Source organism: Balearica regulorum, chromosome 4 (genome assembly GCF_011004875.1).
Source record: "Balearica regulorum gibbericeps isolate bBalReg1 chromosome 4, bBalReg1.pri, whole genome shotgun sequence".
Lineage (NCBI taxonomy): Eukaryota > Metazoa > Chordata > Aves > Gruiformes > Gruidae > Balearica > Balearica regulorum.
The window spans coordinates 61,986,513-62,003,947 of NC_046187.1; the positions used below are offsets into that span (position 1 = coordinate 61,986,513).

General features: G+C 42.7%; 2 protein-coding genes across 3 annotated transcripts in view; one reads left to right on the plus strand and one right to left on the minus strand.

The window, feature by feature from the left end:
- Window positions 1-315: 315 nt before the first annotated feature.
- SMIM20 (small integral membrane protein 20) lies at window positions 316-6,095 on the minus strand. 2 transcript variants are annotated; one of them, XR_012835390.1, is made up of 4 exons: window positions 5,851-6,095; window positions 2,126-2,182; window positions 1,680-1,869; window positions 316-810 (listed from the first exon to the last, which is right to left on the minus strand). XR_012835390.1 is itself a non-coding variant. In XM_075752377.1 (3 exons), the coding sequence occupies exons 1-3, from the start codon at window positions 5,957-5,959 to the stop codon at window positions 773-775; spliced, it is 204 nt and encodes a 67-aa protein (XP_075608492.1). In that variant the 5' UTR covers window positions 5,960-6,020; the 3' UTR covers window positions 316-772. The 2 variants fall into 2 exon arrangements, 1 of the variants encoding a protein (XP_075608492.1); XM_075752377.1 differs by lacking the exon at window positions 1,680-1,869 and having other exon boundaries at window positions 5,851-6,020.
- Window positions 6,096-6,130: 35 nt separating this feature from the next.
- The window catches only part of SEL1L3 (SEL1L family member 3), a 38,372-nt gene continuing 27,067 nt past the window's right edge, over window positions 6,131-17,435 (plus strand). The window contains 4 exon segments of the mRNA XM_075752362.1: window positions 6,131-6,796; window positions 11,084-11,651; window positions 13,240-13,366; window positions 16,134-16,255. Of these exon segments, the coding sequence (XP_075608477.1) occupies window positions 6,314-6,796; window positions 11,084-11,651; window positions 13,240-13,366; window positions 16,134-16,255 (1,300 nt within the window). The 5' untranslated portion in view covers window positions 6,131-6,313.

The following is a 17,435-nucleotide window of genomic DNA, read 5'->3' on the forward strand; positions in this document are numbered from 1 at the left end:
ACTTAAGAGTGAGGTTGATCCTGGAAAAAGGGAGGCAGTGGGAAGGTGTTATTTTAATTTTTGTTTCTATCCAAATCTATTTTAATTGGCAATATACTACATTAATTTTCCCCAAGTTGAGTCTGTTTTGCCTGCAACAGTAACTGGTAAGCAATCTCCCTGTGTTTATCCAGACCCACGAGCTTTGTCATTCTATTTTCTCCTGCTGTCCTGTTGAGGAGCAGGAGTGAGAGAGTGGCTGGGTGGGCACCTGGCAGCTCACCAAGGTTAACCAGCCACAACTACAGCAAAACAAATGAAAAAAATACACATTGGTTTAAAAGGAAGAAATTTTAATGTACAAATTTACACTCACCGTATTTTCTGCACTGATCTCTCTCAGTGTATATTTTATCATGTTTTCATAATAAAACCACAAAAAGTAATTCTGATACTAGGGAGGAAACTGCATGATTTATTCTATTCATAATTTATTCTACAAGTGTTTACAGATTAACCACAAAAATAATTCCTCTTCTCTCAAGGAAATAAATATTTCACTTGTAAACTCAAGAATCATTCAGCTCTCTACCAGCCTGTGCATCCTCTGTCAAAACTAGCATGTTTTTATCTCCTGGGATTCCAACCAGTAGTGTGTGTTGCTCCTCACGTGCCCACACAGCATGTTCAGAATTCTTCTCCAGCGACACCCAAAGACACACTTCAGTGAAAGAAGAAACAGCTGAAGATGTCCATCTTCAGTTTTGCCTTGCAATACACCCAGCTGGCAACATTACTTTCTTCCAAATGGATCAGACCACACTTTTAACCCTACAAATCAAATATGAGAATACCAGCAGTTCATAACTAGACTGTTGGAGAAAAAAAATAAAATTGGTCTGCTACTCCAGCCTTGTGTACAAAACAATGAAAACAATTTCTGCACTGAACTCACAACTCTGCTTAAGCTTGCAAAAATACTTAGAAAGACAACCTCATCTTGATCTTAAGCTTCAGATAATGGAAAAATCTATCACACCCATAGGTAAGGTGTTCTAATATTGTTGGAACAACCATCTAGAATTGCACCTTGCACTTGAATTTGTCTAGATTACATTTTCAACTAGTGGATCTTGTAACTTCTCAGCAGCAGCAGCAGCTAAGTTTAGATGAAAAAGTTACACTGAGGAGAACTGGTCATCAAGTACCTGCATCTTGGATAAATGAGCCAGTCCAGTCCTTTTTAATGTTTAATAAAAAGGCAGGTTTACCTGCCTTCTATTTCACAATACCCTTCCTACTCCTCTTCAGTATTTCACCACTTTCCTGGAAAGTAATTCCTGCACTGATGATTTAACTGATATTTGTACTAAGGACATGGCATTAATCCTATTTGGTTTTCCCTTGCTGCTGATGTTAGGCTTTTCTAAAAATAAGAATAAGTTACCATTTAACATACTCCAATATGAACTGCTTCATCAAGACAAGCACTCTCATGTCTTTAAATGAGAAGTGCCAACCTTGCAAAATGACTAGCCAGTTCCATGAAACAATGAACTATCAAGGATGATCTGCCACACTTTAATTTTTATTGCCCTCACATGCTTTTCTACATCTTCTACTGACAACACCAGACATCAAAAAAGCTATAGGCACTGCATTCCAAATTTTCCTTTATGTGTAGTAGATTTCTGCCTTACCTCTCCACCTGTGAAGCTGGAAGGTACTGACAAAGCACTCATAAACTGTGTTTCAGCTGAGATGTAAAGCAGTATTCCACAAAACCAGGGTACAATAGCGTGTTTTTTTACAGCTAAAGCTCTGCCCACCCATGGTTCTTGTTTGCTCTGAGCTGGCTCAGAAGTTAATTTCTGGTGTGGAAGCTGGCATCTATCTAAGAAAGTGTGAAGATAACAGAATCTCTACAACTTAATTGGCCAGTTAAATCAATTTAAAACAAGTTTGATTAAATCCATAATTTTCAAGTGAAGAATTAGCCTGAAAAAAATATTTTCATGCGAAGTTTATTTTTTATATATTATTTGAATGTATTCTTCACTGTATTTTTTAAATCCATATAAATATTCAGTTCTTACTTCAAGAAGGTCTTTGAAACAATCAATACAAATACATGAATCAAGTATACCTGCAGGCTGAATATCCTCTTGAACAATACCAGCTCGGTTTATTGACTGTTCTTTCTCTGGAAAACAGAACAGAAAGGACACTACTAAAAAAAAATAAAATATACCAGACATCTTGACTGCACCCAATAAAATAATATTGAAAATTTTATTAATTCTGGATGCTACACAGTAAAATTCTGGTGAGTATCCACCTACACAATGCAAATGTAATTTCTCAGTGAAGTGTGAATACTAACAGCTAGTCTGTTTTGAGAGATTACAAACAATAAGAAAATAATCTTAAAGTAATGACTACTGTTTAATAAAAGATGCCAAAATACCTGCCATGATGTCATCACTTAAGGAATTACTAGTACTTTTAGGAGCTATCACTCATATGCTCAACATAAAACTCTTCAAAAGATTTATTCTTTCCAGAATCAGTGATCCCCATTTTCAGGCCCTGAAAAATCTTACATCTTATCACAAGCAGATTTCATGACAGCATCTACAAAATTACTGCTTGTAAACTTTGTGAAATTAAGTATTGGAGGGATATTGTCCATACAATGGGCCTGTCTCCGGCTTTTTCATTTGAAAGATTCAACCACTTCCAAGAAGAGAAATGGACAAAACTATATTATTTCCCCTTATTAAATGCCCCTCCTTTTTTTCCCCTTCCAGTTAAGTGCTTTACTACTCTGGTACTGTGAAGCAGGAAGTCAAAGCTCAGCCGGGAAAGCCTTTTGGCCATACACTGAACTTTTTAAGCCTTTAAAAACTTGTAGGGTGCACATACTCAGGGGAAACTCAGAACTAAGCTCACCTTAAACTAAAAGGTTTTAGCAACCTATCCCACTGAGAATGCACAGGCCCTACGTGTTATTAGGCTGTTTAGGTACAAGCCTAATGCTACCAGAGGCTGGCGGGCATGTCACGATAATTGATTCTACTTGCAAGGGGGTGTAATCAGACTTATTCTAGGACATGGAGGAGAAAGATATTTAGTCTTATGTGGAGACTGAGATTGGAAGAGAGAATGGGAATCAGAGAGGTCTGGGAACACACTTGAGGTGAGCAGAAAGAGCTGTTAAGTGGTCAGGCAAAGAAATGAGTGCAGAGAAGTAACAGATGAGAAATAAGGAGATAGGACACAGAACAGTCAATAGGGAGACTGGGGCGGGGCCTGGAAACAACTTGGAAAACAGGTAAGCCAAAAAAAGGACAATGAGGAAGAGCCAATCTTGAGGAGAGGACAGCTACCTCACCCGACGGGGTAAGAGTTGACTCTCACAGCTCAGCAAAATCACAAGATCTACTGTGAAAGTGCCCCAATATCAACCAGAATAGCAGCTGCCAACTCACTGTTTTAATTAATCCAAGTGGAAGAGGTCTGTGCTGAAGACCTCAAAGTTTCAACACTGCCACTAAACCATGTGTTTTATATGAAGAAACAGTCTTTTTTTAAAGCTAGTTACAGACAGGAAAATATTAGAGACATCAAGGCCACAAACTGAAGTACTAAAATCCTATAAAATTATAGCGCTTCTGTATGGAATTAAGTCAAATCTCTGCACGCATAATTTATGGTACCTATGTAACAGTTTGATTACATACAGTTTTTTTCAAGTGTCTTCCATTTTATTTGTTAAATTGCTAGGAACTCCTCTGAAGATCTGTGAGAATTATGCAGAAAAGTCTTCTTCCTGAACATATTTTGCCTCATTTGTGTAGCATTTGAGAGAGACACAAGAAAAACAAGACTGAAGAAAGAAAAAGCATTTCATGTTTACATAGTTGAACGTCACTCCAGAGAACTAAAATCCATTCTTGCCTTTTGCAGGATTACTATGTGATGCTAATCCAAACGTCTGACTGCAGACAGAGTCCCAAAACACAGAAATACAGAGTATTCACCATAGCTCAAGCCAATGGAAGATGTGAGCTTCTACAGAAGTTATCATTGAGCTTACAAGACTGTACTCTGAAAAATCAAATCCTTTATACCTCAAAGGTTAAAACACTTCCACTCAAGTACCACTTAAATTCTATGGTCTCATCTAAAGTATTAGAACAACAAATGCTTGTGCTTCTCTCACACCACAGCAATGAGCATCAAGAAAAGCACATAGGGAATAATTCCAATAGGTGTGATCTAAGGAGAGTTTGAGCAGCATGCAATAAGTAGTTTAGAATCAGGTATTAAATAGCAAAGTTAAGCATTTGCTAACTGTGCATCGCTCATCTTATGTGCTAAACAGAGATTTAAAAAAAAGTCCCTAACCTGCTAGGGAACATTTGCTCATGTAACTCACAAGAACAAAAGAGGACGTTGTCCACTAGTTGTATTCTTTCCTTAATGCTGAGTCACACTTCTAATATTATATTTTTGGAAAGGGCACCATAAGCAAAAATGGGTTAAGAATAAGGTTTTTAAATGGGAACAGAGTAGCAACCCTATCTTTGTAGGCAGTTTCCAACTTCACAAACATAGCTTCCTTAAATAAAAACTTGCTTGCAAGTTAAATTTTACTTCAGCTTTGATGCAAGGCTAAAGTCCCTCCAAGATCAATAAATTTGTTGTCCTTTTCCTTTTTTTTTCCTTCCTAGAAATCTCTTCAGTTGTCTCAGAAGATTAATCACATGCATCTTCACGTTATCACCAACAGCTTGCTTAGTTTTATAAAAGTTAAAGCAAGGGGATGAGGCTGGTTACACCAGAACTTCTCCCTGCTTCCTTTGGGCATAGTTAACAGAAGTTCAGGAGTAATGGGTGCTCCCCTACCCCTCCTGTGGCATGGAGCACCCGCCTAGAGCTGCTGAGGCTGCTCGAGAGCTCCCTGGTTACAGAGACTGGTGTGGGCTTCTCCAGGTTTTCTGTGTTTTTGGCATGGAAGTGGGGTTTTCCTCAGCAGTCAGTTTCAGAGAAAACTCTGAGACCAGCTTTAGCAAATCATCACAATGGGTAAAGAATCTGTTAGCATGTTTTAAATTAAACTTTTCAATTATGGCTGGAAAACATAACTCAAACAACTTATAGAATCATAGAATAGCTTGGGTTGGAAGGAACCTTTAAAGGTCATCTAGTCCAACCCCCCTGCAGTGAGCAGGGACATCTTCAACTAGATCAGGTTGCTCAGAACCCCACCCAGCCTGACCTTGAACATTTCCAGGGATGGGGCACCTACCACCTCTCTGGGCAACCTGTTCCAGTACTTCACCATAGAAAAAATTTCTTCTTATATCTTGTCTGAATCTACCTTCTTTTAGTTTAAAGGCATTACCTCATGTCCTATTGCAACAGGCCCTACTAAAACGTCCCCGTCTTTCTTACAAGCTCCCTTTAGGCCAGACAGAAAGGCCACCATAAGATCTCCCTGGAGCCTTCTCTTCTCCAGGCTGAACAGCCTCAACTCAGCCTGTCTTCACAGGAAAGGTGCTCCAGCCCTCTGACCATAACCTCTTCAACTGCATCTAAATCCTCTTAATCACTTCAGAGAACAGCTAAAGGGTGTCCTTCATCACATGCTAGCCAATAACTTGAAACAAGACTAGTACGAGGGGTTTTTTGGTTGGACTTTTCTTAAGTATCTCTTAGGCAAGCAGAAAGCCTCTCGGCATTACTCACCCAGCGGCAGCCCCCAGGCCCCGCAGCCCGGGCACGCCTGCGCTCCCGCAGCCCGGCCGGGGCACAAACCCGCTCACAGCGCCCAAGCCGAGCCCCCCACCCCCCGCAGGGACTCACTGTACTCCTCCGGCAGCAGCAACGGCCGGAAGTAGATGGGGTAAAAGGCCGCCCCCACCACGGCCACGAAGCCGCCGAAAATACCGAGCGTGCGGGACAGCCCCGCCATCCCCACCGGCGGCCACAACCCGGAAGCTTTGCGGCTCCCGCTTCCGGCTCACACCGGAAGCGCAGGGGAAGGCACCTGCGGACTCTGCGCCCTCGGGCCTGGCCCGGCAGGAGCGGCGCACAGCGCCCCCTTACGGGGCGGCGGGACACAGCCCGGTCCCGGTCCCGTTACACACCCGCCGCGCTTCGCTGTGTCACCCCTGACCAGGCGAACGGCGGCACCTCCCGGGCCACCCCGGCGCCCGCCGCGCACGGCAGCTGTGAGGAGACCCTGCCCCGCCTTACCGCCCTAAAGTCACCACACGGCCGCGCGTCGCCCGCCAGCGGGACCGGGGAGCTGCCCTGGGTGGGGGCCATGCTAGCAGGGCCGGGCCCGGGCGGGCAGCGCAGCGGGTGGGGACGAGGGCGGGGGGGGCCACCGCAGAACCCCCGAGACACGCTGTCGCCGGGAGGGAGGAGGCGGCCCTGCGCTGGGGTGCCGCCGCTCCCGGGACGCCGCCCGGTGCCCGTTGTACTTGGGTTGCGCGGGGGCCTTGGAGGTGCCCCACAGCACGGCCGGGGGCTCGGCCCCCGGGTGCCGCCGGGCCCGGCCCCTCCGCACCTGCGGCGGCGGCGCGGGGCCAGGCGCGGCCCTGCCCTGCCCTGCCCGGGCGGCGGCCCCTCCTCCAGGAAGCCGGATCTGCCGCATCCTAGTCGGCGGGGCCGGCCGCGCACTCTGGGCCGTGCTGGGCAGCGCCGCCGCCGCCTCCGCGGCAGCATGCGGCCCCCGGCTGAGCCCCCCGCCGTGCTCCGCCGCTGCCGCCCTTGCCGCCCCCTTCTGTTCCTCCTCCTCCTCACGGTGAGTGGCGGCTGGCCCTGCACCTGCCCCCGGGCCGCGGCACTGTCCGCCGTCGCGGCGGAAGATGGTGGCCGCGGCGAGGGCCCGGACCGAGCTACGGCCCCTGGGTGAGCGCCGACCCCCCCGCGGGCGGGAGCTGCCCGGCACCCAGCGGATTCACGGCGGTGCTCCGCGCTCGGCCGGGCCGGTGCGGGGCTGCAGGTTTTAAGCGCGGGGCGGAGAGGGAGCCGCAGCCCCCGGGAGGGTGCCGGAGCGGGGTGCGCGGCGGGCCGCGGCCGCCCGGTCTGGGTTCGGGCCCGGGATCGCTCTGGCCGGCTGGCCGAGCCCGGGGCCGCCGCTGGGAGCCGGCCCGTCCTTTGTCCGGCCTGCCCCGGCTGCCCTCTCTCCAACCCCCGGGGTTACGCTGCCTTCTCGAGCCAGCGAACGTCAGGTCCTTAGATCAAGCTTTCCGACCTAGATGACGTTAAATTTCTGGGTTTGGAAGAAGGGGGCTGCCTTTGACATCCACTTGTAGATGCATGTGTGACTATGGTGCTGCAGTGGCTTATGGAAACAACTGCATTTTAGGGGCATCTGATGAAGTGCTGTTTCTTCTTCTATGCTGCTAAGCAGAAAGCACAAACTCTGTTTAAATCTTTGTATGCCTGTACAATATTGATGCTGATTGGGAGCAGATCGATGCACATTTTGGCGTGTCTCCTTTTCACACATCTTAAAATCTAGCATGACGTGGCAGGCATTCACAGGTAAAGGACGACGGTTATCTTCAGACTTTGTGCAAACAGGTGCAGTTTCATAGGGTTATGTGGAATTTCTGCAGAGGTAAACTCGGCAAGGGTCCTGCTGAGATCTTGTTCCAGTAGGTGAAAGAACAGTTTCTCATCATTTCTCTAATACTACGCTGCTGAAAATTTTCACTTTCCTACCAATTGTTGCGATTGTCTCCCACAGTGATTTTTATCCCAACATCTGATGGCATGACTTGGGCTAACTCCTTCGCATTCAGCAGGTTTTAAGGAAAAGATCAAGTTTTTGTGGCTAAGTTGCCCCACACAACAAAACCTCTGTCTTGATGAACTCTGCCTCCTTTATGGTAACATTTTGAATCCAGTATAGCTGGCCTCTTTACTATACTGGGAAACTTTTATATTTAAATCTCATAATCACACTCATTGTGTAATCCTTTCATCCATGCTCTCTGTAGTCAGAGACTATGCACAATTAACTCTGCCTTGTCTGAGATAACGGGGAGGGAAGAACTATGGTTCCTCACCAAGTGGAAACATTTAGATAATACACACGCTATGCAGTGTGCCAGAGAGCACTGTGTAGAAGCAACCAAGTGGTAAGAGACTCAGTCGTGCTCTGGAAGAGTTTACTGTTCAGTGGTCTCTGCCACGGCTGCATCGGCGTGGGGTTGCTCAAGGATCTTTGCACCGCACTCCTTTCTGGATGAGCCTCCTGAAGGGTTTGTTAGGGGTGGTGTAGCAGCAGACCGAAACGTGCTTCATGCGTTTTTGCAGCACGTGTCTCAACTAATACCCAGGCACCAAAGAACACAAATAAGAGTTTCTTGAGTAACTCTGTGGGAGCTGTTTAGCCGAACAGGCACTAAGGCAGAGGCAGTAAGGCAGCATGGGTGAAGCTACCCTTACGCATCAGCAGTCACGGTACATTGTGCTTAAGTGCTCTAGGGATATCATGGAGTTTGTCCTACAAGGAACTGGCTTTGGGTTGCTGTCTTGGGATGCCCACCACAAAACTTCTGCCATTCACTGGAAGCTGGGTGGCCACATTCATACGCTACTGCATCTTTGGTAACGAACTGTGCCAGACCCAAGCTGTCTTGGTCAGCTCCCATATCTCTGTGTTGGATAAACCCCTGAGAAAATTGGGAGCTGGCTGTGTGTGTTTTGACAGTAAATGTGTGTACGTGGTAAACACACAGTGATACCACAATGCTTTGTAGTGTCTACCTGGTAGACTTCTACATTTTGTGATAATGACATGGCATAACTTTCATAATATATTACCATCTTCCTCATGACACAGCCCTCATATCACAAGGATTAAGCTGTTTAGAAGGGCTCTTTGTTGTAAGATAAAAAAATACATAAGAAATATGAATGATAATCATCAAGTAGAAGAGGTTTAGAATAATTTGTGGTTGCTGCTACATGCTTTTAATGTTTTTGGAGGTTCCTATAACCAAAGAAGAATTATGTAGGAGGTGTAAAAGAATAGTATCTTTGTCAAGTCAAGCTCTGAAAGATACTCAAATTAGTACTAAAATTAAGGTTCTCTCATCAACTGTTATATGAGTGTTTGTGCATGTATGTTATTACACGATATGGTGGTAACTTTTTCAATGGACATCACCTTCCTATTGCTGTTCCTTTTTTAGGCCCTTCAGTACGCGTCATTGTTACATTATCCAGTTTATAGCATGGGAAATGAGGCAGAGAGGAAGGCTGTCGCTCTCAAGAGACTACCTATTGTAGAAAGCCTAGATTGTGGAGTGGACATTGTGGAGTGTTTTGCATTTTATAGCATTTTATTTGTTCAAAGTGTATATCTAGGTGCTTACACATGTGTTTATCAGTGTTCAGCATGACTGCACATCTGGCTTCCAGTGTATCTTGTTGGACACAAGAAGATAAACAGTACGTGGTTGTTCTTGTGGAAAGTGGTTTAAGTCACAAGTTCAGAAAGACCTAGGAACACTAAATAAATCTAGTTATCTAGAGATACCCAGCTGCTAGCAATATCCAGCTTTCTCATCCAAAAGTTCCCTCATTCAATTATGTCTTCCCGCTTCTGCCTTAAATAAAGTCAACGTCTTGGAGTAAATAATCTTTCTGCACAGTTGTGTTCCACTTGCAACCCTTGAGCTCTTTTGTGCCCTTAAGGAGATAGGGATCCAGGGGGAGGAAACAGCATTTGACCACATAGTTAAATCCAAAATTCTCATCTATAGGAGCAAGGAAATACTATAGGTAAACTTAGTTGTGACTTTTCGTAATATTTAAACATTCACAGGTTTTGCTGGCTTGATGTTTTTTCAGTGTAGCTCTCAAGGCATGTCAACATATTCTTAAGAAATAAAAAGCATAGTTTATCATTAGGGACTTTTACTGATTCTGATGTCGGATCATGGACAAGGTCTTGTCCTCCAAATGAACGACACAGAATTCCGGTAATTAGAAGTGCACTAACGAGTTGGCCAAAGCTTTTAAATATTTTGGGAATGACAGTGAAAAAGCCATCAATCCAAGGTAGATATCCAAGATAAATTTCAGTTCAATTTGTTTAAGCTTAGCAAAGTTAAAAGTCACCCAAGACAGATCTTCTCATTTTAAGCAATCTTAATGACCAGCTTCCCTGGTAATCCTAAGTGACAATTCTGAATATTTTAGACGGATCAGGGGACCTGGCAGAAGTGCCATGCTGGTGGCTGGCCCTCTGAGCTGAGTAATCCTCAGTATCCTTGGCAGTGCATCAAGCTGGACACTGACTGCGGAGCAGAAAGAAAAGCAGCTGTTTGAAACCTTAGAGACAAGAACTTCAGCATGGAACATAATCCTGTTGTATGCCCAAGCACTCACTCTTGAAGCACATGCTAATGTGCGTAGCTATGGAGAGCAAAAACTAAGCAAATGCTGCCTGCTGGTCTTGCTGCTCAGATTTTGAAGTCTGTCTTCAGGACAGGAATGTTTCTGTAATAAGCTCCTAAACATTTGGTGAACAGGAATTCATTCTCAGGAAACCATTGTGAGCTGCCTTAGTTGTTATTCTGCTCTTCAGGTACCTGCATAAGAGGTAACAACCTTAGCTAACTTTAAAAAGATAGAGAAACATCAGGATGTGGCAGCACAAGTGAACAGCAACATCATGAATAAATACTGGTACATTTTCGTATGTACTCTTTAGGCCTGATCCTAGGAGCATGTGTAAATAGCATGACGTGTAAGTCAGTATCTTAGACCGGATTCCACTTGCGGAAGGGCTGAAGGATACACCCTGTAAATACAGTTTGTTTGTAGACGCATGTGTAACTTTGAGAAATTGATTAATGTAGGGGAGTCGTTACCATTAAAACCTTGATGGTGGCTCTTCAGTAATCCACATTTACTTGCTGTGTGAAAGAATCCAAGTATTTCAGAGTTTGAGTATGGTATATAAACCTTCTGCTTGTGCAGTGTTCTGTTATTGCTGTGAGTACAGTAGTAATCACTTAAACTTAAATTTTCTAGTTAACATGTTTTGTGGTTTTGGGTTTTTTTCCAGAATTTTGTGCCATCCTTTGGAAAGGAGACATTACGGACAACGGCAGTTACTCCACAGTTTGAACAAAACATGGATTCTGTAGACTTCATTCATTTAAACATTTTAGAAAAGAAAGTTCTTAACAATTCTGAAGTTTCAGTTCAGTATTTATGTTCTAAGCCTTGTATCGTCAACATAGAAGCAGTAGCTTCCTCCGAATTCAGGACTGGTGTACCAGTCTATAGAAGGAGATGGAAGGATGAGAAAAACCTTTATGTTAACAGAACTCGACAAGTACATTTGAAATTTCCAAGCATCATGGTTTACAGAGATGATTATATCATCAGAAACTCAATAATAGTGCACAGTGTGATATTATATGCGTGGATTAGTCACAAATCAGTTAGCAGCTATGATGTTGAGCAGAGTGAAGACTACCAGGATGCAGTTGCCAAGAATTACACTTTTTTAGAAGCAGTTCCACCTTTTGAACGCCCATATAAGGACCACAAAATTTGTCTTCAGTGGGGTACTGACTATTTGTGGATGCTCCAGGCAAACAGGATACCTCAGTGCCCTCATGAAAGTGGTAGGTGTAATGTCACTTTTTTTCCCAAAGAAACTAATGGGACACAAATAACATCTCTCGTAGGCTGTTAGAAAGTGTGTAACTGTAGCAAATAGTAATGTTATGTAGAATGATTTACTTGGCCAACATTGTTGAATATGTAAGCTTCATAACTGTGGGGTTGGAGTTGCAAATGACTGAAGTCATCATGTCCTTCAGAGCTGTCTTGTTTCATCACAGCCAGCCCGGAGATTTGTAGCAGCATGGCCTTGTATTTTCTAAGTGTATTCAAACAACTTTATTTAAAACCCACTGATGTCAATGGACGTCATTCCTTTGTCTTCAGAGATAGTTGTTCAGTCCCTTATTGCATTATTTCAGGGTCAGTCCTGCAGTTCTTACATACATAATTTGCACACAGGTAGTCTACTTCTGCTTAAGATGATGGCCACACACTCAGAAACCTATTTTTAAGTCTTTATAGTGCAATAAACTATATAGTACTTTTTTTTTTTTTTTTTGGCCCAGAGTCATTATAGACAAGCACTTTTTTATTTAAAAGTATTAATTTTTAAAACAGAAATGTCTTGCCCAACTGTATAAATTACTGAAACTCACAACTCTGCTTTCTAGATTTTCTCAGAGTTCTGGAGTTTTTTTCTGTCTGCCTGTCTCTGGCTTTGCACTTGCTGACAATTCTTTCTGTCCTCAATATATACTCAAAGCAGAACCTAAAAGCAAAAAAGTGATTTGCTTCTAAAGGATTCTCTCCTAGAAAATCCCATAATGGTATTTGTGTAATTTATTTTCACTACCTCAGCACGTAAATGCACTGAAGACGAACAGGGAAGCAATGATGTTGCTGCTGTCGGGGGCTTTCTGAAATACTTGTTGGAGACAGAGCATGTGATCTCTGACAACGCTGTGAATCATCTTATGCGTTATCTAATTATACTATAGATGAAAACTGTATAACAAGAAATAGGAGGAAATAACATTTTATTCAAATTTATTTTTTAAAATAACCTTGTAACAAATTGCTTGGGGTTTGGGTGGTTTTTTGTTGTTGTTTTGGGGGCTTTTCTAGGAAAGCTGATGATATGTAATGGCCTTGAAGATATTTTTCCTGTTTTTTAGCAGGGACAGCATTATCAGATTTATTACAAGATTATGCGTATCAGTTAAGAACAGAATTAGTATCTATCTGTAAATACAGTATAAACTGGAGAGTTGAAAATGGAGAGCAAGTCTAAGAGCTGTGGAGTAATCTCATGTAGGCATAACCAAAGATAGGATGAGTTTTAAACGAATAACATAAATGAAGATTTCTTCCTTACTAACTGGTCCTTTAAGTATCTTAGATTTAAATGAGTCTCTCTCTGCTTCTAATACCAGCTGGAAGTGGACTACATTTCACTTTCCCGTGGATTATTTGGTCCGAGATGTTAATGTGCTTAATAACGGCGGACGAACTTGTATTTAAGGACTTATTGAAGATTTGTGTTGATTTTTAATCTGTCATGTGATTCAAATGTTTGTACAACTGTGAACTATTAATTAGTTATCAATGTTTGTTTTCTGGCAGATTAAGAAAGATTGTATTTTGCAGATGGTGTCCAGATTCTCAACTTCATATATGCTTCCAGTGGGGAGAAAACAGGAATCGTGAAGAAATTTGAACAATTTGAAAACAGAGAACTTGAGACAGTCAGACAACATCAGATTGATTATCCCATGTAAGTATAGGCAAATAATTGAAGGAGGCTGTAATTGATTATTGAAGGCTATAGAATATACTTAAACTCTTAGGCTATACCACAAATTAAAGCAATACTGCCTGCTAAGTTGAGATAAGTCTCAAAAGGAAACTAGTTAGCAATTCCTTCTGTTGTCTAATTTCAGTTTTGGAGGGGATTAAGCTGAACCTGGGAAAGATGCTTATAGTATGTGTTAGTGCAGTGCTGGGTAAAAGACCAATATTAGGTGTAACTGTGCTAGTTAGGTACAGTTAGGAGGGTAAGTTAGCTGTTACGTGCTGTCATTATCAGACTGCTGTCTTAGGACTAGCTGGCTTGAGGTTTTCTGCATTACAGAGAGATCTGCATTTCAAGCATCATTTGCAGACCAAATGCAGAGTAGGGTTTCTTGCAAGGGCCAGCAGTGTGGAGCAGCTTTTTCCCTATAAATTCACGCTCTAGTTTATTTTGCAGCTGACAAACCCTCAGTGATAGAGTCCCCTGCCTAGATAGTCTCCCAGCTTGAGCTTATACTATTTCCTTTTACCATCCCTGTGTAAACTCCTGGTTGGAGAGGATTAAAACCCATTAGCCCCTGCATTGCATTCAGTTACAGAGGAATAACTCTGGGAAGATCATGTTTTTCTACTCTTCTCCCCCCTTCCTGAAACTGTCACAACTCTTCAGTCATATTTTGCAACTTTAGAGGAAAAAGTATAGAGATACATAAATTTATCTCCCTTCCACCAGATGCTGTTACCCCAATAACATTACTACAGAAGTAGGAAATGATCGCAGAAAATGGAATTTGCCTGCTGGTTTGTGTTTGGCCTGTGACCACAAGAAAAGTACCAAAGAACACTTGCCATTTAATGTAGGTTGCATGCAAATTACTAGCCCTCAAACTCTGAAGTCATAAGTAGAGAGCAATTTTTAGCTCCTGGCCTCTTCAGGACAGGTGACAGCCTGGTCTGTACAGCCTGCTGCCCTTTGCCCACCAGCACGGTTGCATTCTGCTTCTGACACTGAGTTGAGAATATATGGCATGAAATTATGCAGCACTCTACCTGTTCCACACAGTTCCACCCTCTTGCCTTCAGACGGTATCTCCAGTGTTAACATAAAACATCGCCTGTGTGTTGCAGTTTCATGACAGCCTGGGATAACTGTTAAGAAGAGGAAGAGAGTTTTCCTTCAGCTCCCCGTATGTGAGCAGTGGTTCCCTACAGAAACAGATCTAACTGAAGTTACTCGTTTGACATCAGTCGGGGATTTGTAAAGAAAGAGGACTGGAGATAGACAACTGTCATTTGAGGCTGTGGACAGCCTGCAGCAAGGATAGGCTGGGACTGTAAGGGAATACTCATGCTGTATGGCATTCTGCAGCAATGGGGGACGTGAAATGAGTCAGCATTGTCCCAAACTCTGTCCCAAGGAATTTGTCCAGAACAGTTATGTGCTCAGACTGGCAATCAAGGATTAAATGGAGACTGCAGCTTCTAAGTTTGTTATATTGCCAGAAATGAAAAATGAAGAGAGTGATATATAAGCATAAGCAGTATTTCTGGAAGCAGGGGGTTTGGCTGTAGGTCATCATGATCAATTTACAAGTGATTGTGATTTACAAACCCTTCTGCCTCATCCAGGTACCACCTGTGGAAGATACGGTATTATTAGGTGTTTAAGGTGTAGACTCTGTTGGGGAAAACTTCACCACTTGCATTTTTTTATATTTTTTTTTTAAGCAGGAGAGCAGGTGTTAGGCTTTCAAACCTCCATTGGTTTAGGAAAAGATACAAGGTACTGTATGTTTAGCAACTTCTTGAGAGAGAAACAAGGCAAGCTGACCCAATTCTAAAATATTATAAACAAATATTTCATTTTTTTCTTAATTATAGAAAGACACAAACCGAATAATATGTCCTTCTAAAATTCTCTAAGAAAAGAGAACTTGTTTATCAGAGATGATGATAACCTTAATGCTTTGCTGGGTTGTACGTTGGACGTGCAGTTTTCAAAGACATTCAGCTGTGGAAATGTTATGGAAATAAGTGGTCAAGTTCCTTGTAACAGCACAGAAGCAGATTTAGTCTGGCTCAGCGGAACTCCTTAGAATTAGATACTGCGGTATAAATTCTGCTTTTAGTGCCTCAGCCAGCTTTGTACAGAAATTTCTTAGTAGATAGCATTGTCAGGTCTTTGGGTTTTTATTTTGCACTGCTCCATAGTTTGCACAGACTCCACCTTTATTTATCCTGTGATAGCTCTGTGAGAGCTATTCATACATATCTGTGCTACCTGGAGGCTGGATTCATTTTTAACTGCTTCTCCCAAGCACATTTTCACAGTTTGCATTTAATTTTTACTGGCTTCCACAATCGAGGTTACAAGACCGCGCATTTGGGGATTTTGTCCTGTGGCCTGCATGTGGGAGATTGGCTCCAAGTTGTCTCAGTTGTCTTTTCAGTTCCCTGTTGATGTGGGATCTGGCAGTAGCTCTGACCCAGCATTCCGGAGTTGATTCAGATAATACCCCCTTCCTCTCCTCTCATGTCAGTACCACAAAAGTGCAGTTAAAAGGAGATCACAGATCCAAGAGTCTGAAGTGCTGTTGCTCTGAAGGTTTTCACTGCAGAGGACGTGTTCTGTTCTAAAGATTACATGTGTGCAACAGGTTTGCTAAATTAAAGTGAAATGCATGCTTTTCAAATTATATAGGGAGATTTCTCATCAGGAGTGAATTTTTTGTTTATTTTTGCTCATGCAGGTTCACCATTTCAATCTGGCTATATTTACTCCATCACTGTGAAAAGGATCTGTGTGGTATACTCTATTTTATTGATCCGAAAGAAATGTATAGTACTCCTGCTGTATTTCTAAATGAAGAAGGTAAGGGATATTATTACTGGCCTTCAGAAGGGCTCTAATATAGTCTTTATAGACCTATGCCTAGGACTAACATTTATAAATATATCATCAGACCTATTTTGTGAAATTGATCCCTTGCAAAATGCCTCCTTTTGACTGTAGTGTCTCAATAGGAAAGTAACTACTAGGGTAAAACGGAGAAATAGTTGCATAGCTTCAAGTCTTGGCTAACTTAAATATCTGCTTCGTCAGAATAGACTGAATCTTACAGGTCAGGAACATTCACTGGGATTAAACAGTCTTATCTCAATGAACAACCTTTTTTATTATTACTGAAGTATTATTTTGATACTGTTCTCAATTCTTATATACATACTACATGAAAATTTGAAATAGCCTCAGAAAAAGTCCATGTGATTTCAAGGTCTTGCCTATATTGCAGTGTTCAAGAAGCACAGTCTATTTCCCTGATCCAAAAAAGGTTGAGAGGTAGCACTCTCTTAGTTTAGCAGCACTTGCAGTAGAGGAACATTCCTGCCAGAAGACAGCTCTTCAGCCTCTGATAGAGAAAGAAATTCAGCAGCTGGGGGCTGGCTGGCAGGCTCACAGAGGAAGTAAGTGTGTAGAGTTTTAAAAGGACACACCTGGCTTTCTCATAAGACATTACATTCTTTCCCCTTCTTGGCAAGTTTAACAACTACTTTTTTCCTGTTTGTTATTTTTGCTATTCCTATTTTTGCTGTCTTGTAACCAATCTATTATAAACTGAGTGCTTTTCTTTGAAGAACAAACAAAAATAGCAGCTCAGCTGGAAGTCATCAGCTTGATAGGAGATTTGCTTGGAGAGGTTTTAGGACCAGTTTTATTCTCAGTGTTAGACTAGGTTATCATAATAGCCTGTACTGGTCTTAAGAGCTCAGACCATGAGTCTAGCTTCTGCAGGTCCAAGTAGTGGAGAGCAGAGTCATCTTGTACTTGATCATTGCACTCTTCTGTGCTAGCAGTTGAGTAGTGAGTAGGTACCATTGTCTGCTGTTCCTCTCTGCTGTTTGCTGCAAGTCACGTCTGCTTTTTGGTGTTTGAGATCAACTGTGGCACACTGCCTGTTTGCCTTAGGTTTAGCCTGTGTTTATCCCTCAAACAGTTGGTTTTGAGTCTGTGGTTTCATGTGGGAGTCTGGGCATTAGCATCTGAGATGTGT